The 25,045-nt window shown below is 36.6% G+C and overlaps 1 protein-coding gene across 19 annotated transcripts in view; it reads left to right on the top strand.

Moving 5' to 3' along the window:
- The window catches only part of CLOCK (clock circadian regulator), a 139,062-nt gene extending 115,158 nt beyond the window's left edge, over nucleotides 1-23,904 (top strand). For 17 of the 19 annotated variants that reach the window (XM_079919460.1, XM_079919448.1, XM_079919459.1 and 14 more), the window contains 8 exons: nucleotides 2,391-2,532; nucleotides 4,301-4,401; nucleotides 4,936-5,025; nucleotides 7,981-8,133; nucleotides 8,962-9,171; nucleotides 9,899-10,104; nucleotides 14,129-14,384; nucleotides 17,043-23,904. In XM_079919460.1, the coding sequence (XP_079775586.1) occupies nucleotides 2,391-2,532; nucleotides 4,301-4,401; nucleotides 4,936-5,025; nucleotides 7,981-8,133; nucleotides 8,962-9,171; nucleotides 9,899-10,104; nucleotides 14,129-14,384; nucleotides 17,043-17,222 (1,338 nt within the window). In that variant the 3' untranslated portion in view covers nucleotides 17,223-23,904. The remainder of the gene's footprint in view (nucleotides 1-2,390; nucleotides 2,533-4,300; nucleotides 4,402-4,935; nucleotides 5,026-7,980; nucleotides 8,134-8,961; nucleotides 9,172-9,898; nucleotides 10,105-14,128; nucleotides 14,385-17,042) is intronic. The other 2 variants (XR_013827962.1, XM_079919452.1) reach the window with 2 other exon arrangements.
- The last annotated feature ends 1,141 nt before the right edge of the window (nucleotides 23,905-25,045 follow it).

The following is a 25,045-nucleotide window of genomic DNA, read 5'->3' as shown; positions in this document are numbered from 1 at the left end:
GTATACATAATGGAATATTAGCCATAAAAAATAACTAAATAATGCCATTTACAGCAACATGGATGGACCTAGAGATTATCATACTGAATGAAGTAAGTCAGACAGAGAAAGACAAATATGATATCTCTCATATGTGGAATCTAAAAAATGATACAAATGAACTTATTTACAAAACAGAAGCAGACTCTCAGAGAACGGACTTGTGGTTACCAAAGGGGAAAGGTGGATGGGAGGGGTAAATTAGGATGCTGAGGTTAACATATGCAGACTAGTATGTATAAAATAGATATTCAACAAGGACCTACTTCCCTCCATTATAATGAGGAGGAAAGAGAAGATGGTTATGTTCATATACCTGGTATGTTAATAGGTAGAGTTACATATTTGGTGGTGGCAAGTATTCTCATCGATATAAGACAAAGCTATCAGTTGAGAGGGGGAGAAAGAAGCTTAGGAACAATGGGAAAGATATGGAGTAATTGTGAAGAGTAGGAAGATGAGCCCACTAGAAAACTTAATGTTTCTGCTTAGTGTTGAGTATCTTTTTTAGGTTGGCGGTCATTTTAGGTTGACTATAATTGTCTCCAAAGGAACAAGTGAGCTGGAAGGCTAGGTAGGACAGGGATGGTTTAAAGTTAGATTTTAATTTGTGCTCTTAGAGGTGCTAGAGTATCTGGTAATGACAAGGAGTAGAGATTGAACGCAGTAGAGTAGAGGAAAAGGTTTCTTGGAGACGAGGTGTTCCTAGAAAGCTGAGAGGCCAGGACAGGATATTAGATGAATCACCAATATGGATATTGAATTCTGGAGAAAGGTCAGAGTTGGTGTGAAGAAGATTTTGAGCAGTCAAATGCGGAGTTCCAAAGATGCTTTTAGTGCCTTGTCTGTAAACTTAAGTGTCATCTTAATTCTGTTGGGTTTTTTTTTTCACTTTTTCTTTTTTCTGATGTGAAATATATGTAACAAAATTTACCATCTTAACCTATTTTAAGTATATAGTTGAGTGGCATTAAGTACATTCACACTGTTGTGCAAGCATCGCCACCATCCATCACCAAAACTTTTTCATCTTTCCAAACTGAAACTCCACACCCATTAAACAGTAACTCCCCATTCCCTCCTCCCTCCAGCCCCTGGCAGCCACCAATCTACTTCTGACTCTGTGAATTTGATTCCTATAGGTACCTCATGTAAGTGGAATCATACAGTATCTGTCTATATGTGACTGGCTTATTTCACTTGGCATAATGTCCTCAAGGTTCATCCATATTGTAGCATGTGTCAGCATTTCCTTTTAAAGGCTGAGTAATATTCCACTGTATGTATATACCACATTATGTTTATTCATTCATCCATCAGTGGACACTTGAGTTGCATCCATCTTTTGGCTATTGTGACTAATGCTGCTTGAACATGGCTGTACAAATATGTGTTTGAGTACCTGCTTTCAGTTCTTTTGAGGATATACCCAGAAATGAAGTTTCTGGATCATATGGTAATTCTATATTTAATTTTTTCAGGAGCTGTTATTACGGTTTTCCATAGTAGCTGCACCGTTTTATTTTATACATTCTTGTCAGCACTGCACAAGGGTTCCAGTTTCTTCATATCCTCACCAACACTGGTTATTTTCTGTTTTTTTTAATAATAGCCATCTTGATTGAAGTGGTATTTCTTGGTTTTGATTTGCATTTCCCTAATGATTAGTGATATTAAGCATCTTTTCATGTGTTTGCTGCTTATATATCTTCTTTGGAGAAATGTCTCTGCAAGAGTTGCCCATTTTTTAACTGGATTTTTTGTGGCAGGTATTTTTGGGTTTTGTTTTTTGGTTTTTTTGTTTGTTTGTTTTTGGTTTTTTTTTTTTGCTGTTGAGTGGTAGGAGCTCTTTATATATTCTGGGTATTAATTCCTTATCAAATAAATGACTTACAAATGTTTTCTCCCATTCCATGGTGCTTTTCCACTTTGTTTATAGTGTCCTTTGATATACTTCTGTTGCCTGTGCTTTTAGTGTCATATCCAAGAAATCATTGCCCAATCGAATGTTATGAAGCTTTTCCCTTTTTTTTTCCTAAAAGTTTTATAGTTTTAGTTCTCAACGTTTAGATCTTTGATCCGCTTTGAGTTAACTTTTATATATGGTATAAGGTAAGAGTCCAGCTTCATTCCTTTGCATCTGTTGTTTCTTTAAATAGAGAATGAAACCAAAACTTTCTGGCTATTAAAATTTTTTTTTTCATTTCTTGACCTAATATTACACAGGTACACTTCCCTTGTTATGGGGTAAAAACTGATTTTGGGGAGGAGGAATTAGCAAGAAGTATTGCTAATTTGGGAACTCTGAACTGAACCACAAGAAAACATTTATTTTACTCTTGTCTCCTTAGAGCCAAGATTCTGGGTCTGATAATCGTATAAATACAGTCAGTCTCAAGGAAGCATTGGAAAGGTTTGATCACAGCCCAACTCCTTCTGCTTCCTCCCGGAGTTCAAGAAAATCATCTCATACTGCAGTCTCAGACCCTTCCTGTGAGTACCCTAGCTTGAAAGCAGACTTCCTTTAAAGAGAGTCCTTCTAAATTGTTTATGTTGCCGGTATCAGCATTTTTCATCGACTGCCACTTTCAAATGATAAGTGTTTACATTTCTGAAATACACTAGCCTTTTCAGTGAGCAAGAGGCACATTGCTCACATCTAGCAAAGAGTTAAGTGTATAAAGTAGCCTATAAAATATGTAGGTAGTAATATTGGTCTTGTTATTTTTTAATCATCCCTCAAAAAGAAAGCAAAACTATTACAGTAATTCCTTTTTTATTGGTAGAGCCAGTAAGTAGTGTTCTTTGAGTTTGCTTTTTGAAAGTGCTTTGTGTGTATCTTGTCTTTATGAAGACTTACATAATTGTCATTAAATTAATGTCCTTCTTAATTTTTTAAAAAGAGTCTAGCACCTTTGTTTCTCAGAGTATTAAAACTATATATAATGAAAAAGGGGGTTGTCTGAACTACTCAACATGGTGGGTAGAACATCAAAAGAGGTTAAATATAGAAATTTCTGAGATCATAGAAAAAAAATTTTTCCCTATTATAGCTATTTCTTCCTTTTAAAAAACAAATTATTTTACTGTGATAAGAACACCTAAAATGAGATCTACCCTCTTAAATTTTTAAGTGTACAGTACATTATTGTTGACTGTAGGTATGACGTTGTACTGCAGATCTAGAGCTTATTCATTGTGCTTATCTGAAACTTTATGCCCATTAATTAATAATTCCCCATTCCCTGCCTCCTGGCCATTGGCAGTCACCATTGTGCTCTTTGATTCAATGAATTTGCCTATTTCAGATACCTCATATAATGGAGTCATGCAGTACTTGTCTTTTTCTGTCACTGGCTTATTTCACTTAGCATAATGGCCTCAAGCTTCATCCAAGTCACAAGTTGCAGAATGTCTTTCCTTTTCCAGGTTGAATAGTAGTATTTCACTGTATGTATACACCACATTTTGTTAATCCATTCATCTGTCAATAGACATTTAGATTGTTTCCATACCTTGGCTATTATGAATAGTGCTGCAGTGAACGTTGGAATGCTAGTATCTCTTTGAGATGCTGATCTCAATTCTTTTGCATAAATACCCAGAAGTGGGATTTTTAGATCATATATGGTAGTTCTAATTTTAATTTTTTTGAGAAGCATCCATACTGTTTCTACGGTGTCTGCAACATTTCCCATCCCCACCAACGGTGTGCAAGGGTTCCAGTTTCTCCACGTGCTTACCAACACTTGTCTTCAGATTTTGTTTTTTGAACAGTTTATAAGCTGTTTTTTTTTTAATTGAAGGATAGTTGATTTACAGTGTGATATTTTTGATAATAGCCATCCTGACAGGTAGAGGTGATATCTCATTGTGGTTTTGATTTGCATTTCCCTGATTAGTGACGTTGAATATTATTTCATATATCGGCTGGCCATCTCTATGTCTTTTTTGGATAAATATCTGTGCAAGTCCTTAGGCCATTTTTTAATTGAGTTATTGGTTTTTTTTACTATTGAGTTATAGGAGTAGTAACCATTTTTATATTTGAAGTTTTCCTATTTCAGATATTTTCTTTGTCCTTAAAAAAGAAGTGATTAAAAGGAATCATCTTGTTGTCATAGACTTCACTTTTATTGAATAATTTAGAAAAATAACTCAAAAACCACTTTTATTCACTGAAATGCGTTTTGAGATTGATCTTTGAAAATTATATTTTATAAAGTACTAATGCTATTCTGTTTTTGTTGACCAACCTTAGCTACACCTACAAAGATCCCAACGGATACTAGCACTCCTCCCAGACAGCATTTACCAGCTCATGAAAAGATGGCACAAAGGAGGTCATCATTTAGTAGTCAGGTAAACTCTACAGGTAGTATTCTTCTGAATAAAGATTTATTAAAGGGGAAAAAAACATCATCTAAATCTTCAGAAATTCATTTATTTATTATCCCTTTCTATGAAATTCAAAATAGTTGTTTATACATAACACTTACTCAAGATCGTTATTTTTCTGTGGAGTAGTTGTCAAACATACCAGTCCTTTTGATTATTTTTCAGGTAAACTGTTAGATTTTTTTTTTCAATTATGGAAGACTGATAATTTAGAGCCGTTTTGTATCTAATTTCAAATACCAATCACTTTCAGTAAAGTCCAGCCAGCTTTTATTGGGAGCCCATGCAAGGTAATGTGGCAGGTGCCTTGAAAGACAAAAAGATAAATAGGGAATAGGCATTTCCAGTTTAGAGGGGGAAGACATGCCTATACTCAGCTAAAAAAGTATGAGGCTAATTGTAATTCAGTTATAAAGATGCCATGGTGATATTTCTGGTGGAAGTACTCATTTATGGGAATGATTGTCACCCCAGTGTTATTGTCTATTTTGCTTCTAGTCCATAAATTCCCAGTCTGTTGGTCAGTCATTAACACAGCCAGTGATGTCTCAAGCTGCAAATTTACCAGTTCCACAAGGCATGTCCCAGGTATTTCTGTTTGTTTCAGTTAAGTATTTTAAAATTATAAATTGTTTCTAAGCTACTAGAGATTTTTAAAAGTACATACTTACAGGGCAGTAAATCTCAGCTGTGGGCATTTAGAATATCTGGGGATTTTTTGATTGTCAATGATATTGGGGTACCACTGGCCCTTTAGTCAGCAAGGACCAGGGGTGCTAATTGTCTTTTAGGGTGTGTGACAGTTTTGCACAACAAAAAACTATCCTGTTTAACCCCTATTGAGAAACAGTATAGGCAGAAAGATATTAAAGATGAAATGTAGCTGTTCATTTTGTTCTTCTTATGGATAGTGGAAGAATTGAGTAATTTTATTCATATATTCATCCATTTGTTTATATACAGGACATTTATTGAGTTCCTTGTATTATCAGATATTGCAGGTGCTGGCAGTAAATATATCTGTACTAAGAGACTTTATTACATCTAGAGGGAAGGACAGTTAACTACAATACAATGTACTATAGTCTATGCTCAGGGTCTGAAGTCTTGATATGTGAGCACATTAGATGGACCCTTAATGCAGCCTGAGGAAGTGAAACAGAACTTCCTGGAAGAATTGTTACTTGGACTGAGTCCCAGAGGAGGCTTAAATACAAAAACTAGCAAGACAAAGGAGAGGTATTGCAAAAGTGACACTTTTGATTATAACTTCGCAACTTGTAATTTATGACTGCACTCATTCAGTGCCTCAGACACGTTAAAAATACTACTGAGTTGTGCTAAAAATAATCCAAAAGTTTCTGTTCTGTTTGGTGTTAAAGATATCTTAACAGTATCTTAATTTCAAATAATGATAGTTAGCAATAGGTAAAAACAATGTTTTTCTAAAAATACCCTTATCATATGCGGTTATTTAAATTATATATATATATATAACTATAGCTATTATATATTATGACACTTGTACAAATATATTGGCAGTGCTATAAATTACCTAAATGTCATAATCTTGACTTTTAGCAACATATAATTGTGTAAGGTATTTATAACAGCACTGTATTATTAAATAGTATCTGGAGTTGCAGTAGTTTTTATCAGCACTGAGTCCTCAAAAGCTTTTTATTCTGAAGGGTAACAGAATTTTTATGTAAATATTTGACATATTTTCAATATTATTAGTTCATTAATCTCAAGATACTGAATAAGCATTTCTTAACATTGTAAAGGAATATTTTCATGAAATAAATAGTATCGACTATGTCAAAAATGTTAATAAGTATTCGAATCTCGTATTTCATTCAGTGATAAAGCCAAGCACTCTGCCTCTTAGTTCTGTGATTTTATTTCCCATTATTCTGCTTTCTGTGTTTATTTTTATTTTCGTATTTGTATTTAATAGAAATCCTTTAAGTGGTGACAATGTAATGTTTACCTAAAGGTATAAATAACTTTAGTTAGGATAAAATATATTTGTATGACATAAATATAAAATTTCAAATAATGAAAAATTAAGGCATGAGGGTATTAAACTTGTAATGTTTTCTCACACCTAGTGTAATCTAATGTATGATTTGATCTGGTATTGTCAACTTCAGAAGTCAGAGTTGTATACTTTGAAAAGTAATATTCAGTGTTCTCAATACAAACTTCTGAAGATAGAGTAAAAAAGCTTTTGGGGGGCATTTCTCACTTTTACATGAATTGTAGGAGACTATTTTAAGATTAAGACAGATTTCCAGTACAGTGAAATTCTTTCTGCTCTTACACCGTATCCTGTGCAGAATATTCCTGGAATTAAGTAAACGAGCTTAAGTGGTGAATCAACAAATGTGACTAAGTTTCAAGCAGTAGTAAATAGAAGCTGCCTGTAACTCAGGTGAAACAGAGAAATAAGTAAGATTGAAAACCTTATTTACTCTGTAGGTAGAATATCTATGCTTCCATTCATGTATGCATGCATTCATTTATAATCGCTTAGTCTTTAAAAGCCTAGGTTTTGTACTTGTCTGAGAACAATTTCATGGTTGGTTATCTGTCAGACTTTTACAACTTTCTAATGTCAGATTTTTATAACTTTCTAATGCACAAAGAGGACAGTCTAGGGATGACAGTTTGATGTGAACAACTCTAGGTGCAGGCTACTTTTTCAGTTGTTAAAGAGTAGAAATGAAGTTCAGTGGTAGTGCCGCAATAGGAACCTAGGTCTTCTAAAGCCAGTGTTATTAATTCATCTTGTAATCAGTCAAGATCTAGTCAGAAGCTAGACCAGAAATTTGAACAGGGGTAGTATAACAAATTACTGGTAACAGGGATTAACCACTGAAAGCAGTTAAGAGAATTCAAAAGAATACAGGGAAAACAGGTGTAGAGAGCAGCCACTAAATGTAAGTGAAAGGGAGAGTAGCCAAGGGGGAGCAACTTGGAAGACCCCCTCGACCCTCCTGAGCTCCTGCTCTTCCAGGCCAGGCTGGGACTCAGATCCCATTAGGCAGGTGTGGTTGTAGCCACTGGATGGTCCACACATTCACGGAGGTGCCACAGACTAGGGCTGGAGAGCAAGAAGCCACTTGCTGGGGTACCAGTAACATTTGCTGGGGAGCTGCCCACTAGGATGCCAGGGAGACTTGCAGGAAAGCCACCTGCTGGAGCGCTGATGACACTCACTAGGATGCTACCCATTGGCATAAAAACAAGAAGGAAAAGCACCAGAACCAGAAAGATAGGCACCTCACTTTGCAGTATCCCTCCAGCATCGTCACTGACAGGACTGCTTGTGCCTGCTGACTACGGAGATACATTTGTAGGGTCCAGCTCCAGTATCACAAAGCCAAGCAAAGACAGGTGAATTAGGAGTTGAGAGGCGATACATTCATAACTGGCGTAACATTCTTAGCTCATGATGTACTGCTTGTGTTTCACATTTTACAGTTATGAGAAGTGATTGTAAACTATGTTACACTTTTTCTGTCCACAATACTTAAGTTTCAGTTCTCAGCTCAGTTAGGAGCCATGCAGCATCTGAAAGACCAGTTGGAGCAACGGACTCGGATGATAGAGGCAAACATTCATCGGCAACAAGAAGAACTAAGAAAAATTCAAGAGCAGCTTCAAATGGTCCATGGTCAAGGGCTTCAGGTAAGTTATTACATTTGAATTCAAGCAAAGCATGCTATTTGCATTTTGGCTTCTTAGGAAATTGACTTTTCTTAATTAAAAGTGAGATGCAAAAGATACATTTCCTCAGTTTAGTTCAATAAATACTCATTGGTTATTTACTCAATAGGATTGTATTAACAGTCTCTAAAGATGATTCATTCCTAAGAGTGTTTCCATCAGCGTCTTTGTTTCTCCAGATTAGAGTCATCTTTTAGCAGGCTAATGTTTAGTAAGCTTTAAACCCATAACATCAAAATACTTTACATGTAGGTACAGAATTTATGACTCAATCATCAGTCATTTTTTAAAAAACATACTAGTAGGTGGGATTCAAATTAGTCTCATTTGGTCAACCAACAAGGCCACTCTAAAGTTATGTCTATCCAAGGAGACTAGGACTTTGGTCAAAGGAAACTTTAAGTGAAGGCTACTTCTGTCTAATGCCGTGAATTATAAATGGTAAGTGATGCAGAGCTGCCAGTCCACAGACCTTTGAGTAGCTCTGAGTTAGGGTAACGCTAGCTGATGTAATAATCCCCAACATGTAAAAATGTCAAACAAGTGGAGGTTTTGAAATTTATAACGCTTTTTCTGACAATTAGAAACATGATAGGGTTAGGGTGACTGGAAGAATGAAAATGAGTATCATGTTTTATTCAGCAATTATTTTTTGCTCAGTGTTCATTCAGAATGACTTAGTCTTCTTGTTACTTGCGTTTTAAACTTAATTTTTAGCTGTTTTTTTTTTAATGCTCTCATTCTTTTTAACTTAGAAAGATCATTTCAATGTAATCTTTATTTTTAAAGATGTTTTTACAACAGTCAACCCCTGGATTGAATTTTGGTTCTGTTCAACTTTCTTCTGGAAATTCATCTAATATCCAGCAGCTTGCACCTATAAATATGCAAAGCCAGGTTGTTCAGACTAACCAAATTCAAAGTGGAATGAATACTGGACACATTGGCACAACTCAGCACATGATACAACAGCAGACTTTACAAAGTACATCAAGTCAGGTAACGTTATCGAGTACAGTGGGCTGTGGAGTGTTCAGTGATTGAAATGTATGGTGTTGCTAAAACAAGAATAAAGCTTCATCTTGAACATTACCATATTTAAAACTTTACTAGTAATAGAAACTATAGTATTGAGAGTGATAATTAAAATATTTTGAGCAAAATTGTTCTTAATTGTTGAACATTGAATGCTTTCAGTATTTTCACATTTAAAAATTTTGCAGTTTGCTTAAAATGAACATACGGACTAGTTCTGTGTGTTAACAAAAAAAAGACTTTGACTTGCAAGTGTCTGACTAGGACATATGTTACTATAGGTGAAGACTGTATTGTTAGGGCAGTGATGGCTTAATCAACATTCTAGGAAATTTTGGTAATTGGTGTGCATCTGTGATTATAAATCTCAAGACTTCAAATGAAATATATAAAAATGTGTAATGTCAGTCACCCACTTTGGGTGTTTGAAGAAATTCTTCATGTATATTTCATATCATCCCTGTTAAGATCATGCTCCTTTTCAAAAGTCATAGCTTACCTTCCAGCAAGATACTGAAGGCTAATTCATTCTCAATGACTACAAGTTATTCCTTGATTTCTCCCAGAGTAATATGTTCTGCCACTTCTCTTTCTGTCATGTCAGCTATTGTTAGAATGATGAGTAATAGAATCATACTTCCTGAATAAATTTTTTTCAGATAATCTATCTGTAAAATCTTCTCTTTCCTAGCAGAATCAACAGAATGTACTGAGCGGGCACAGTCAGCAAACATCTCCTCCCAGTCAGACACAGAGCACTCTTACAGCCCCACTGTACAACACTATGGTGATTTCTCAGCCGACGGCCGGAAGCATGGTCCAGATTCCATCTAGTATGCCACAGAACAGTTCCCAGAGTGCTGCAGTAACTACATTCACTCAGGACAGACAGATAAGGTAGTGGTCATATTTCGTTAGTCATTTCAAAGATGTAAATTGTTTGATTAAAAAGCAATACTTTGCGGCTTCCCTGGTGGCGCAGTGGTTGAGAGTCCGCCTGCCAATGCAGGGGACATGGGTTCGTGCCCCGGTCCGGGAAGATCCCACATGCTGCGAAGCGGCTGGGCCCGTGAGCCATGGCCGCTGAGCCTGTGCGTCCGGAGCCTGTGCTCCACAATGGGAGAGGCCCGCGTACCACAAAAAACAACAACAACAACACTTTGATCTTTAAAAACGTGATTTTAATTTGTTGCTAACTCTTGAATTTGAAATAAAAACACAGAATGTATCCATTGTTTACGGACTTTATAATAAAAGAGTAACAACAAGTTTTGTTTTGTTCAGAAATGTGCTAATAAATATTGTAGAATCCAAATTCTACAGCACACTGTTACACAAGTTTTATAATAGGGTTTGTCTATATCACTATAAAACTTTTATCATTTCAGTACAGATGCTGGTGTGTTGTCAGTGTAGTAACAGTGGTTAGGGTGTTTGCTACCATAGTTTATATGTGTTATGGAGTAAGAGTAGCTCACCTTTCTTGATTTGTGTTAAGTACTGTACTACATGCTCAAAATATATTATCTCATTTAATTTTTATTTTTTAAAAAGGGTCTTTTATTTCCCAGGTAAGAATAAAGTGAGTTTTTAATAATTTGGTCAAGGGTCTATAGCTGTTAGGGAGTGAAGAAGGGTATCTGAATTCAAGCCTGGGTGTCTGATTTCAAAGCTCATGTGCTTTAACATATACTATGCTAAAGTTCTGTGGGCGCTTCTAGAAAAACCGCCATCTGTGACTTATTTTAGTCATCCAGATAGCTGACTTAGAAACAAATATTATGAAGAAATACCCTTTTCGAATATTAGGAAGGAGTCTTTCAACAACTATAGGATTTCTAGTCTTAATGATATTTTAAATACATTTTATTTTTTACTAATTTTAGTACAATATAAGTAGGCTGCTGCTTTTATAATAAAACCTTGCTGTTGTATTAGACTGTGTAATAGATTTTATTAAAGTCCTATTAATAATTTCCAGAGAGTAAAGAAGCTTCAGGATTGCAGAAGCAGTAAGAGCAGAGAGAAACTCATTTCTTCTCTTTGGAATTCAGTTCCTTCAAGTTAAAAAGTCCAGCTTTCAGCTTTGACTTCTGAAAGGAAGTATTATGAATATGCTCCACAGAAATACAGAGGACTAGATTTAAAGCCCGAGGGAAAATCCATTAACGTAGAATGTTGACATGCATTTGGGAGGACACAATTTAGCAACTGTTTGTAGACAACTGTTTTTTGAAGGGGGAAAAACATACTTCAGCAGACATTTGAGTGCCTACTTACATGAGTATGGCGCATTCTTTATCCCAGGACAAAGATCAGACTAGTCAAAGCCATAGAAAGGTAAATAATCAGTATTGTTTGATGTGATAAATCCTTACTAGGTCTTTAGAAAGGAGGAAGTGAGCAGTGTTATGGGTTGAGGCAAGCAGATGAAGAGAGGAGTATGGTCAGGGAAAGCTTCAGGGAGGAGATACTTGACCTGAGTCTTAAAGAGCTTGGCTTTGGATAAGCATGTGGCAGGGAGTCCAGGAGGGTGTTCTAGGCAAAGGTAGGAGTGTATACAAAGCCACAGAAGTTAAGCCAAAGTAGATTGCAGACTCTTTTAGTGCCAGAGAGGGATGAGGTAGTCTCATAGTTTACCAGTGGGCAGTTGGACAATTCAGATACGAATTACTTTTTAGATTACAGAGAAATTAGTGCTTAGCATTTCTATGATTAAGCCACTTTGTAATGTTATTTGTTTCTTTGTGCTTGCTTTATAGGTAAATTTTTTACTATATATGTTTTTGCATTAAATAATGCGTTTGGTCCTGAAGTATATAATATACAGTATTTTACTTTTAAGATTTGGAATGGATTCAGAATAGATTTATTTTGTCTTATGGAGCATATAAAGTATGTATATGTGCTAAGTTTAATCGTAGTTATGTGCTTTGAACAGTTTGTAATTGCAGCTGTGTCATGCTAAATCGACGGTAGAGTCATGTCTCAATTTCCTCACCGTGATGACCAGTGTTGGAAACTAACTTCATCTCACAGAAAAGGCAGATAGAAATAATATTGTTCCCTGAAGAGGCATCGTTTTTTGTTGTTGTCCTTTTATTAAAGACTGTGGAAGAAGGAAGGTGGGTGGGAGGGAATATTAGTGAATTGTAACACGGTGGGTACTCTGCTCCTTGATAAATTTATAAATTGAGTGTATTTTTATGTACTGTTAGGATGTCGTTTAGTTTTGAATTATGTTTATAAGATACAGCTTGCAATGTAAACATCTGTAAACCTAGAGAGTTTTTTAAAAATTCCCTTATGACTGCTTTATTTTGATTAGTTTATTTTCATTAGCAAAATCATGTGTCACATATACCTACCTCCCAAGTACCTAGTAATTTTATAAAAAGAAAAAAGTTGATATTTTTAACAGGTTAAATTTTTTCTTATTGTGGTAGAATATACATAACATAATACTTACTGTGTTAACCATTTTCACACGTACAGTTCATTGACATGAGTGCATTCGCGCCATTGTGACAATCACTACCTTCAGTCGCCAGAATATTTTCTTCTTCCCAAACTGAAAATCTGTATCCATCAGACGGTAACTCCTCACTTCTCGTCCCCCTAGCTCCTGGGAACCACCATTCTGCTTTCTAAGCACATAAGCCTCTGACTTTGACTACTCTAGATACCGCATATAAATGGAATCACATAATATATGTCTTTTCTAACTGGCTCATTTCACTTGGCATGATGTCCTCCAGGTTCATCCATGTTATAATATGTGTCAGCGTTTCCTTCCTTTTTAAGGCTAAATAATATTCCATTGTAATGTATATATCACATTTTCTTGATCCATTCATCTACTGATGGACACTTGGGTTGTATCCATCTTTTGACTGTTTTGAATAGCTGCTATGAACATGGGTGTACAAGTATTTATTTGAGTCCCTGTTTTCAGTTCAGAATTGGAATTGCTGGATCATATGGTAGTTACATTTTTAATATATTTGAAAAAACACCATACTGTTTTCCATAGTGGATGAACCACTTTACATTCCCACCAACAGTGCACAAAGGTTCCAATTTCTCCACACCCTTGTCAACACTTTGTTTGATAGTAGCCATCCTAATGGATATGAAGTGGTATCTCCTAGTGGTTTTGATGTGCATTTCCCTAATGATTAGTGATGTTGAACCTCTTTTCAGTGCTTATTGACCATTTGTATATCATCTTTGAAGAAATATCTATTCAAGACTCGTGGCCATTTTTTAATCAGAGTGTGTGTTTGTTGCTACGTTGTAGGATTGCTTTATATTTTCTAGTTATTAACCCCTTATTAGATGTATGATTTGCAAATATTTTCTCCCACTCTGTGGAGTGCCCTTTCACTGTGTTGATAGTGTCCTTTGAAACATAAACATTTTTAATTTTGTTGTACAGTTTATCTATTTTTTCTTTTGTTGTCTGTGCTTTTAGTGTCATATCCAAGAAATTATTGCCCGATCCAGTGTCATGAAACTTTCCCCCTATGTTTTGTTCCAAGAGTTTCATGGTTTCAACATTTATGTTTAGGTCTTTAATCAATTTTGAGTTAATTTTTATATATGACGTAAAGGTCAAATTTCATTCTTTTGCATGTGGATATCGGAAAAAAGTTTTGTATTTTTGTTTGGGTTCACTTCATTTTGCTCTACACACTTTTGTTTCACTGATATCCCAAAGGGAATCTTTAAAAACATGAAACAAAATTGGAACGTACAGCTTTTAGTATGGCAGTATTAAAAGGGGATTATCTTAGAGTTATACCCTATCAGTTCATTGGCAATATCATGGGTATTATCTTAGAGAAATGTTCAGCCCACCACCTTTCATAATGTATACCTTGTACTTCTGACTCCCTTTCCCGTTCTTTCCTCCTAACAGATTTTCTCAAGGTCAGCAGCTTGTGACCAAGTTAGTAACTGCTCCTGTAGCCTGCGGGGCGGTCGTGGTGCCCAGCGCTATGCTCATGGGTCAGGTGGTGACTGCCTACCCTACCTTTGCTCCACAACCACCGCAGTCACAGACACTGCCGGTCCCACAGCAGCAGCAGCAGCAGAGTTCCCAGGAACAGCAACTCCCTGCAGTGCAGCAGCCGCCGCAGGCGCAGCTGGCTCAACCGCCGCAGCAGTTTTTACAGGTAATTCTCCCCATGCGGAAGCTGTCCCAGACCTGTTTACTTTTATGGAGTGAAATTAGGGATTAAAGGAACATTTTAAAAATGATCTGAGAAGTCCATAAAGGCTCATTGTACGACTTAAATTTATATAAAGACAGAAAGCTTATCCCAGTTGGCTATTTTTTCTTCTCTTGTTCTGTCTTTGGAAAACCTTTAACCTTGCCGTGGAGATACCCCACTGTCTGAACTGCTGGATAGAGTAAGTGGCTGCTTCTTGCCCATATCAAGGTACTTTACATAGAGCTCTCTCTGGCTAGAGTTTCTGGAATTCAAGCAAAGGCACCTTTCTCTGTTCTCTTGTTTTCCTAGTGGCCCATCAAGCTGTACTCTCTACAGGGCAGAGGTATTGAAAGGGACTTTTTAAAAAAATTAGTTTAGGCATTATCTTAAATTATTTTATTGGATTAAATTTTATAGTGACTTTTTGGTAATATATTAACATCAGAGGAGATATACTGTGGAGGCATAGCCTGCGCTGAGATTGAGTCACTGCTGTACCACATACTGTGTGAACTTTGGAGGTTACTCAACTTGCTAAAATTCAGTTTCCTCATCTGTAATATGGAGGTGCTAGTAGTTAATATCTCATGGGTAAAAGAAGCATGCAAATCACTGAGTATGGTAGAAGGCACATAACTAGCTTGATTTTATGACCACTGTCTTGATAAATGTATTAATAGACACTCAGATTAACCAAAATGCAGACACAGATCTCATGTGGGTATATCAGACAGAATCTACTTATCTAAAGGGTGCAGAACAAGGTCACCTAGATCGGGATCCTCAGCAAAGAAATCAGCAGGACAAATTTCTGGACCTCAGCACCCTCATTGGGGGTACACAGTAGCAGACTATGACATCTGGAAATCCAGCTTTTTCCTTACTGGTCTAAAAGGCCAGCGATTTTGAATGTAGGCTAAGCCTAGATTTGTGCTGGATACCATTCCATGTATGCCAGATACATATCATCAGTTTTAAAGTTATACAGCATATGGTATGATTAGAAGATTCAGTGTTATACTATATACTCAGACATAAATACAGTGTTAATTTATCGCCATTGGTGTTCTGGTACAAATATAATTCTGAACTTGGTGATGTGCTAAACTAAAAGAGGTTAGTTGCCTAAATATCTCTGAGAATCATACAACCCCTTAGACCTTAAGCCTACAGTGCAGCCATTAATGACTGGGTTAGCTATTGTTACAAATTAATTAATGACAAGAATTTATAATAAGTTATAAACTATTCTCTAGGGGAAATGTATTCAATGAAAATCAAGCAAAAGCTTAGAAAGGGAGAAGACTTGCCTTAAGAGCTCAGTTTTCTCTCAGGGAACGAGGGCTCTTAAAAGAATGAACATTCTCTTCCACTTTTAAAAAAACATTCCAAAGACATGGAACCACTAAAGAAATAAGATAGGCAATACCCTTTAGAAATACACTCATATGCAGATAGAAATACACAATTTGTCTTTTCTGGTTATATAACACCTAGTTCCAAAGTGTACCTCTGTTGTAACCCTGTAAGGCTCATAAATATCCTGAGTTCTTTTCTTACAAAAGCTGTTCCTAATAACAGAGGGAAAAAGAAAATGTCTCCAGGTCCTTAGCAAAGCTTAATGGCCGTAAAGTTTCAAAGATCTGTCCTTTTGTGTGCGTGTGCAGGTGTCCTTCACATACATTTGCAGAAATCACCCATCACAGTTCCAGTTTAAAATTATGCACCCTGCGTCAAGATGTATTGTCAGTAGTGAGGAAAGACTTTCACTTTCTTTTGGCTAGTTTCCTTTATATCTCTAGAAGGAGCAATTAGGCAAAAGAAACTGAAGTTCATGGACTTGACATTTGCCCAAGGCCACACAGCTAATAAATAGCAGAGCAAAACTCACAGCCAGGGCTTCAGACTTCAGATTGCCCGCTCGCTTTTTGTTTTGCTTTTTCTTTGTTACATCATACTGCTACCTATAGGACATAAGTCTCTGACTTTGCCTGCCCTCATTTTTGTGGTACTTTTAAATAATAATAATGTTAATATTTAATCTTCACAGAAACCCATTGTGGGAGGTACTGTGATTCTCCTTATTTTGTAAATGAAGAAACTGAGGCCCAGAGATGTAAATAGCTTGACCAAGTTACACATCGGGTAAAATGGGGCAGCCAGAGTTTGAACCCAGGCAGTGCACCTCAGGGCCCATGCTCTTGGCCACTGAACTGCTGCTCTCACCAATCAAAAAGCCTGTGCAGAAGGTGTTGTCTGTTTGACCTCAGAATGTTCATGTTTCATATGCTCTTAGCGATGCTTAAATTGTATCATCTGTTTAAAATGTGGTCTTTAGGACATATAAAGTGAAAGAATATGCGTGGTTTGCCTCAGGGCATAGATTGCTTTCTGTACCATAAAACCTCTAGCTCAGTTCCTTTTAAAAAATGAAATTCTGTTATACTTTCAGGAAGAGGGAAATCCTCATTAGCGTTTTCCAAAATATTATTTTTAAATGAGAAAGCAAAACTTATGTACAGATTTTGTTCCTGCGAAGAGTGGAAAAGTTGAGTAAATCTTAATGTAGACAGTATAGTGCGGGTAAAGCAGTGTTGCATAATCCATTTGTTTTTTTAGACTTCTAGATTGCTCCACGGGAACCCTTCAACTCAGCTTATCCTCTCTGCTGCATTTCCACTACAGCAGAGCACTTTCCCTCAGTCACATCACCAGCAACACCAGTCTCAGCAACAGCAGCAACTGAATCGGCGCAGGACTGACAGTTTGACTGATCCTTCCAAGGTTCAACCACAGTAGCACACACGCTTCCTTTCTGCCCTCAAGGGAGGAAGGGGGTGGCCCATAAAAGAGTTGCTCGGATGATCTGAGGATAGCATGAAAAGTTCCAGTGGTTTCATGAGATGCAGTATTGAGTGTTCTAGTTCCTGGAATTAGTTAGCAGAGAAAATGCTGCCTCGTGCTGCGGATGTGCATTAAATACCAGCCAGCAGGAGATGATCATAGGGCCATAGCCAATCCTGACAGTGTTTTACTTGCCCAGATATTTTTTGATGGAAAAAGAGTATATTGCCAAATGTTAAGAAACTCAGCTATGAAACATGACCTCCAGTGAATAAGAAAGGCACTAACAATGTTAGTAACTTTGAGTGGTTCTGTGCCTGTTTTCAAGTGTTACAGAGGATACACCACTGCCATGTCAGGGGTTTGCTTACAATGATGCCATGAAGACAGTCCAGTAGACTCAGTAGGCCCCCTTCCCCAACCCCTCTCCCTTTTCGGATAATGATGGAATAGTAATTAATTTCAGAATGTTGTATGAGTTTAAATTCTCTATGTACAGACGCTGTAAAAATAATATTATGTATATGTCTGGATAAAAGGAGAGAAAGCAAAACATTTTGTATGCTGCATGAAAGCATTATCTCATTTAGGTATGAGTAGTTTCCTTAGATTCTGACACCATGTGCAAACTAATACATCCTCTTCTCTCTTTTGTTTACCATACAGTAGTGTTCTCTTCAGTTTCCGGGGCACAAGTCTTTTTATGTTCATACTTTGGCTGTGATGTCACAGTTTGTTCAGTGAGGTATGATGTGCTGCTGGGAATGGATTTTTTTTTTCAGGTTAAATTATTTGAAACAGGATTTTCAAGTGACTCAGAAATATCCCTCATTTCATTATTTTTCAATTATGTTTGAAAATAGGATTTGCACTGCTTTATTTTAAGATGGTTGGGAGTTTTGATCACATATTTTGATCTAGTTCATAGTTGGAAATAGTTGTGTAAATGGTTTTTAACAAGCCTGAAAGTAATTTCAAGAATGTTTCAGTTATAGGAGTGAATTTGCACACAAAATACTTTAGGCACTTTTTAACGTTCTCACTGGTGGGAATTTTAACTTTTAGGATTTGTTGGAACCTTTTTATTATCCCCACAATTTCAATGCTTCTTTTAGTCAGAAATGATTCAGGGTTATTTGAGGAAAAAAAAAAACAAAAAAAAAACAACCCATTGTGCCTTGATTTTGATTCAGGTGATAACTCACCATCTTGAGCTCATCGTCTGGTTTCAGTAGCAGTTTTGAAATCTTGGTACATTTTTAATAGCATGTGGGTGTCAGTGCCATTAAGTTTCTAATGAAGACTGCTTTGAGTCTCTTGGTTTAGAGGTACAAATAATTTCAAAATAAAAGATGACATCCTAATGATACATCAGAGTTACTAATGTGACCACAAAGTTGTTTTGCTAAATCATCATTTTCCTTAAAGCTATGTAGTCATTTAGTAATTACCAGTAAATATTTGCTCAATGTGATCTTAAAATCCTGTGAAGAAAAAAGAAGGGGTAGGAATTGGCTTTGCCTTCACTACAGCAGTAGAATATTGTAGCTCACATGCTTCGTAAACATGAACTAAGATTTCATTTGTTAATACATTCTAAAGGTAGTAAGTTCCAACCAGAATTACGTACATTAAAAAAAAAGCATTTTATAGATTTTATGGTACTAGTAATTAAATTTATAACTACAGAACAAAGGAAAATTAATGGGAAAAAATCTTATTAGAATATCAAAAATTATTACTGAGGAAAGGGAAGACAGCAAGCTATAATAAATCAAAATTGACCTTAAAAGAAAATGTGTAACAGAATTGAGGTTGTTAAATAGAAAAGATTTCAGCAATGAAAATAATCTAGTACAGAATTGCTAGATAAAGGAGTCAGGGGAACTCTCAGTCAGTTCTTAAGACTTTTCTGTTCTCAGCTTTGCTATCATCCTTAAGGGGTATACTTTGTCTTTCTGTAGAAAACCATGCCTGGCCACACATAAACTAGAAAATTAATGTTGAAAACAACCAAAGAGACTTGGTACCTACCCTTCTACAAAAGAAGTGTTACTAGATGCCAATCAGTAATTAACATATCAAGGAGCTCCTCTTCTAGCTAAATGATCATGACTTTCTCATGAATGTCAAGAATAAATGTCGGAATATCTGTGTACTTGAGCATATGTACACGTGGACAACATTGATGTTGTAGAGTATGGCAACAGTATTTTTTTCCCCTTTCAGATTGCCTTTCTTAACCTTATCATGCCATTCCATATATATCTGAGTTGTGCCTCATTTATTTATTGGCAATATGTAGTGATACAGATTTAGCAAACAAAAGATATGATGAACTATCATATTAAGGTTTATTTTCCAAGTCCCATATGTAAAAAGAAAGATGGTGAACCGTGAGTACTGTGTACTTAGGTTAACACAAGCCAAGTATAAGACAAGCCACAAGGTACATCTGTAGACTGTTTGTGCACATTCTCCTCCACCAGTCCCTTCAAGCATTTTTTCATCCTCACAAATATTTGGGAAAGAAAATTAGACAAGATTTTGCTTTACAATTCCTGCTGTTCCTCACAGCTCATTTTTTTCCTGCTTAGAATTGGTTGCTACACTTAAAGGAGCAGCTTTTCTTTTGCTGTCAGAATGAAGTGTTGGATCAGAAGAGCTAGTAACTGCCTCTCAGCTCCTCCTTTAACTTGGTTTCCTCCTGCTTCCCTGGAACTTGGGCTGCAGAGCAGTCCCTGTCCCCTCCTCCGTGCATTGAGACTTGAGCATTCTGATGAAGATTCAGCAGTGGCCTGTTCTTCATTCATTTCTGTAGCCAAAGTTGTTCATTAAAATCCAAATCTAAGTCATGAAAAAATACCAAATAGGAACACCTTTCAACTACTTAAAAATCTTATCTTCCCTCTGCTTTACTCTCATAGATCCTCGGTTTTTCTTAAAAAACACTTGATTCTGGGTGGCAGTCATTAGGTGTTACCTTCTTTGGACTGCTGTGGCACTGGGTGAGTCACTGTTGTTCTCACAGCTACCAGTGAGGACTGTAAGGGTTCATGAAGTTGCTGCCACGACTGGCGTCAGACCAGAACCAAGACACTCAAAAGCACTTCAGTTTTTGAGTGAAAATATTGGGAGAAAAGCAAATACGGGGGAAGATGGGGGCAGCGTGTGAGTAAATACTACAGTTCAGTCTCCCAACTCCGTCCCAGGTTGAGGGGGTAATTTGAGTCCTGTGCTCTGCTTTGTCACGTAAATCTGGTTTAGGAATGTACTAGTAATAAAAGGATGCCAGTGACTTTGAACAGTTTGTTGTAGAATTCTCAGTGTAGATTCGTGAAAGTGTTGTAATTCTTCAGAAGTGCTTGGGTTGTTGGTCATTGCCTTAAAGCGGTCTGCTTGCAGTTAGTTAAGGGCACTGCTTGTTGAAGGGAGATGAGCCCTTGTTCAAGAAGCCTTAGGAAGGGGCCCCTTAAAATAGTACTCTATTTGCCGGCTCTACACAGACAGGTGAAAATTATTTTAAACTGGAAGTTACTCAACGTGTTTTAAGATGTCTCCACGACATTGAGGTAGCCTTTTCTTTTTTTTTTAAAGTGGACTGCAAATAGCATTTTGCTCTGGTATTGCTCATTTCTACTTTTTTTCTTTTCCTATATTTCTCTGGTAATTGAAAGTTTGTTGACGAACATTTGTGTAAAACTCATTCAAGTCTATAACCTTTCCAATGTCTGTGACCCTGTTCTTAGTCCCTCGGGAGTCAGTGTTGGAAGGTATAAACACTGGATATTATTATTGCTGAGTGAGTCTAGCCAGGAATAAGCTGATTGGAATTTTTAAACAGAGGAAAAGAAACAGCACAAAGGCACTTGCCATTTTATAGTGATTGGAGGAAAAGAGTCTTTTGTTTGGGGTGGGTGAGCGTTCTTCCAAAAGGAGCTTCTGAAGTAATTGCAAAGGAAAAGAGTTGACTATTTTTATAGCATATTTAATATATTTGTATATAACTATGAAGATAATAGGAACCCTTCACATGCCTCCCCCCTTTTCTAATTTACTTCCCCTTTTGCCATAGCTCTAGCTTAGCCTCATCCGCATGGGTAACGTGCCTATTGTCAGCCTACCAAGAGATAGTGCTGCTGCTTTCTGAGACAGGTGAGAAGACCCAACTCTCATGCCTGGGGATCCTTTATATAGGAATAGCACACACTTCGCAGACAACACACCACAGTCTAAAAGCATCATTTTGAAAGGTAACAAGCACTTTATTGCAATTACTCATTTTGATAAAGTTTATTATCTTAGATACTACCATTTCTAAAGGATCCCCGAATCATCACTTAGGTGAAATTTTTAAATGACACATTTCTGAGAAATGTTTAGATCCAGTGAACCATAGTAGGTTTATGGGAGTGATTTCATGGTAGCCAAATGAACTTTGACTTTTGTTTTGAATGTGGTGGAGTCAAGAGACTGTGGATGCCTAGCTCCATTTAGACACTATTGTAAACCTATCTTGCCTAATGTGTGGACACCAAAAGAGACCAATGAGCCTGTTTATTTTCAGAGGTCTAGGAGAATTGCATCAGTGTGAATAGATGTATAGAACTAACCTAAAAGTGATTGGTAGTCATATTTTAGAATACAGTAATTTCAAGAATTATTCTGGGTGTTTTAAATGTGCTCTGAAATGTTGGCATGTCATTTCAGTGTTTCCATTTGAATTGCTCTTGTAATATTTTTGCACAGAAAGGACTGAGAAAGACTACTTTGGTTGAAGAAAAGGAAAAATAATAATAATTTGGTCATATTTTAATGTCTCCTGTGGAAACACTGGGGATGAATTTTGTTGGTACAGTTATTAATTCAGGATGTTTGAAACAGTATTGAACAGCTCACAAGAAACTAAGCAAACGTGGATATTAAAAATTAAAACTTTCTTTCCATGTGACTGTTTTGCATACTTTTTCCCCATGTCATAATTTAACACTACATTCCTTGTTTTTGTTAAATAAAATAATACTTTGCAGGTTCTGTTTTTGAGTATTTAACAATATTTTGTAAGCTGCCTGAGTTTTCCTAGGGAAACGTTCTTTAGTGAAATAGTTTATGAAGAGGTATTAAGTGAAAGTCCATCACCACCACCAGCAAATACTGAGGTGCTGCATTAAGTGACAATCAAAATAGTATTTATGGGAGAATTTAGAAAGTGGTTTTTAAAGAAGCAATTGCTTTGAAAGCAGTTCTCTGGGTTTCTTGAATAAAAATGGCTAAATGTATTTATTTATATTTTTAAATATCTTTGTGTTCTGTTTTCTCATCAGAGTGATTTCACAGCGTATTTAATTGTGGTTTGTTTTGTTTTGCCTTGTAATCTTCTATGTGGAGGACTGGCTCTTCCCATCTGGGGTGCAGTCCTTAGCCCTCGCGACGCCTCTTCATGGCGATTGGAACCTGTTCCACTTCAGGACAGCAGTGGAGCCCCAGTCCAGATGCCCCTGTGCTTCCCTGCTGTTCTCAACTTAGATAGGAAACAGTAAAGGTAACTCCTTTCAAATCTGCTTCATATAGCTCCAAGTTTTTTCTAGTTTCACTTGCTGCCTTTTCTATTTTATGGGCACTTTTAATATGATAACTTCCCCAACACAGCCAAACGCCAGTATGACAGAACCCAAAACACGCGCTGCCTGTTTGGGAAAATGTTATTAAAACGGTCAGCATCTTCTAATGGCCGTCACTATCATATCCATATTAAAATCCATCTAAAGTCCTTAAATATAGGTGGAATACTGCAAACTCTTCTACAGAAAACATTTGCTGTGTTTATATAGTGTAGTGTTGCTTGGTCCTTTAAAAACAAAGCCACACCAAACCTCCATACACAGCATTGTCCAATAAAGCAGTGTTTCAACATTTGAGGCCTAGAAATTTGAGGATACTTCTTGCTGGTCTGTATTGGAACAGAATTCCCCACCTTAGGGCTCCCAGAGTAGTTCTTGAGTCCCACAGTCCAGGTCCAGAGCACGCTCTAGCTTTTGGGATCCCTTAGAGAATGGTCATTAAAGGAGGTCAACCACCAGTTGGATTTAATGATATAAAAAATGTTTCTTGACTCTAAGGCTTAAATTGGAGACACGATGTCTTTAAATGTATGCTTTTTAGTTTCTGAGGAAACAAACGGTGACATTGCTTTAAAAACTACATTCAGATGTTTTATGATGTGTATTTTGAGTTGGCCTATACTGGTACAGATTCACTGCTGGCAATGGTTGTACCAATACTAAAGAGTTCAAATGTTAGGAAAGCTCTGTTATCTATCTTCAGATTGATGTATTATGTAACCGGACAATCACCATCAAGCAAAAAGAAGAGGAATCCTTTTCCTTTATAGATGTCAGCCAGAGCAGCTGTGACTTAGATCATCCTAGAATTACTCTGAAGTCTGTTTTATCATATGGTGTAAGTCGGGGAGGGTGCTCAGTGTGGCACTTGCACATTCATTCTATGTAAAGACTGAAGCCCAAAGACGAGTTAAATTCAGTGCTGTATTGAAACCAGTCAGTGCAAAAAAAAAAAAAAAGTTTTATCTCTGTAAATTTTTAATTGTTAATTTAACATCAGTTGGTAATTGTAAAAACACACACCAAATTCTTTCTAATGTTCTGTGTGGTTCTTAGTGTACTACTCTTGACATTGATGTGTCCTTACTGCTTGGTTCTTGGTTTTAAATTAAAATTAGATATAGCCTGTCATTCTTCCTTCTGAAAGGGTGGAGCTATAAATGGCTAAGAATACCTTTTTTTCCCTAAAGCAAACATTTCATTGAAATCCAGATTGATTTACAAAAACAAGACTGACATTTTCCAAGTAATAACTTCAGCCCAAATCCTAAATTACACAGAAGCACAATGGGATAATGAATGGTTTCAACGGTGCTATAATAGGTTCTCTGCTGATTTTCATGAGCTATGTTTGGAAATTCAATATTATATAAAATGCGGATCATTTTGTTACTTATTTAAATATTGCCATTTTAATTTGGTGTTACAATTGGTCACACTTGTTTCTCAGAGCTGTCCTTTGAGAACAGGTAAAGTGTTATTAGCCTACCTCCACTCAGGCCTCTTGCTGTATAATCATTTTTCCAGGTTATGATGTGCACAGTTTTTAAAAACTATATGTACTATTATAATGCTCTTTCCCATACTCTTGTATTCAGAACCTAAAATTATAGCAAAAGAGCCAAGCAGTAGCATTGAGTTTTTTTTTATAAATGTAAAATTAATTAGATTCAGACTTTGTTTCCTTATTCAGTTTTAAAAATAAAAAATACCTCAGTGCTGTTTTCCAGTATCACCTGCATTTCTCAAAGAAATAACACCTGCTTTATGTGGCACATAACTTGTAAGAATCACATTATTTTGGATTTTAAAGAATATTAAATATTTTAAAAGCACTACCAGTGACATTTTTTCCTCTCTTTTATTCAGCAATGGAGTGTAACTGCATTAGCAATTTTTACCTTGTAGCTAAGGTCTGAGCTGCCAAATTCTCTGAGTAGTTGTGTCCTGTTACAAGATTGTGGTGCCTCAGAAAGCTTCGCTGTTATTCGCCGTTAAGCTGGTGCTGGGACCAGGCGGCCTGCACTTCCAGGTGTGGGCTATGATGGTACCAGCTACTTTCTAACAAGGAAGTATCCTTTCTATTCTTGGAAAAGAAATAATGCAATTCCTCACTTATTCTGTTTGTAATAATCTAAGGCAGTATTAGGGGTATTT

Source organism: Stenella coeruleoalba (assembly GCF_951394435.1).
Source record: "Stenella coeruleoalba genome assembly, chromosome: 4".
In the NCBI taxonomy this organism is placed as follows: Eukaryota; Metazoa; Chordata; class Mammalia; order Artiodactyla; family Delphinidae; genus Stenella; species Stenella coeruleoalba.
The sequence above is the reverse complement of the archived record's forward strand: the minus strand, read 5'-3'. Positions and strand labels throughout refer to the sequence as shown.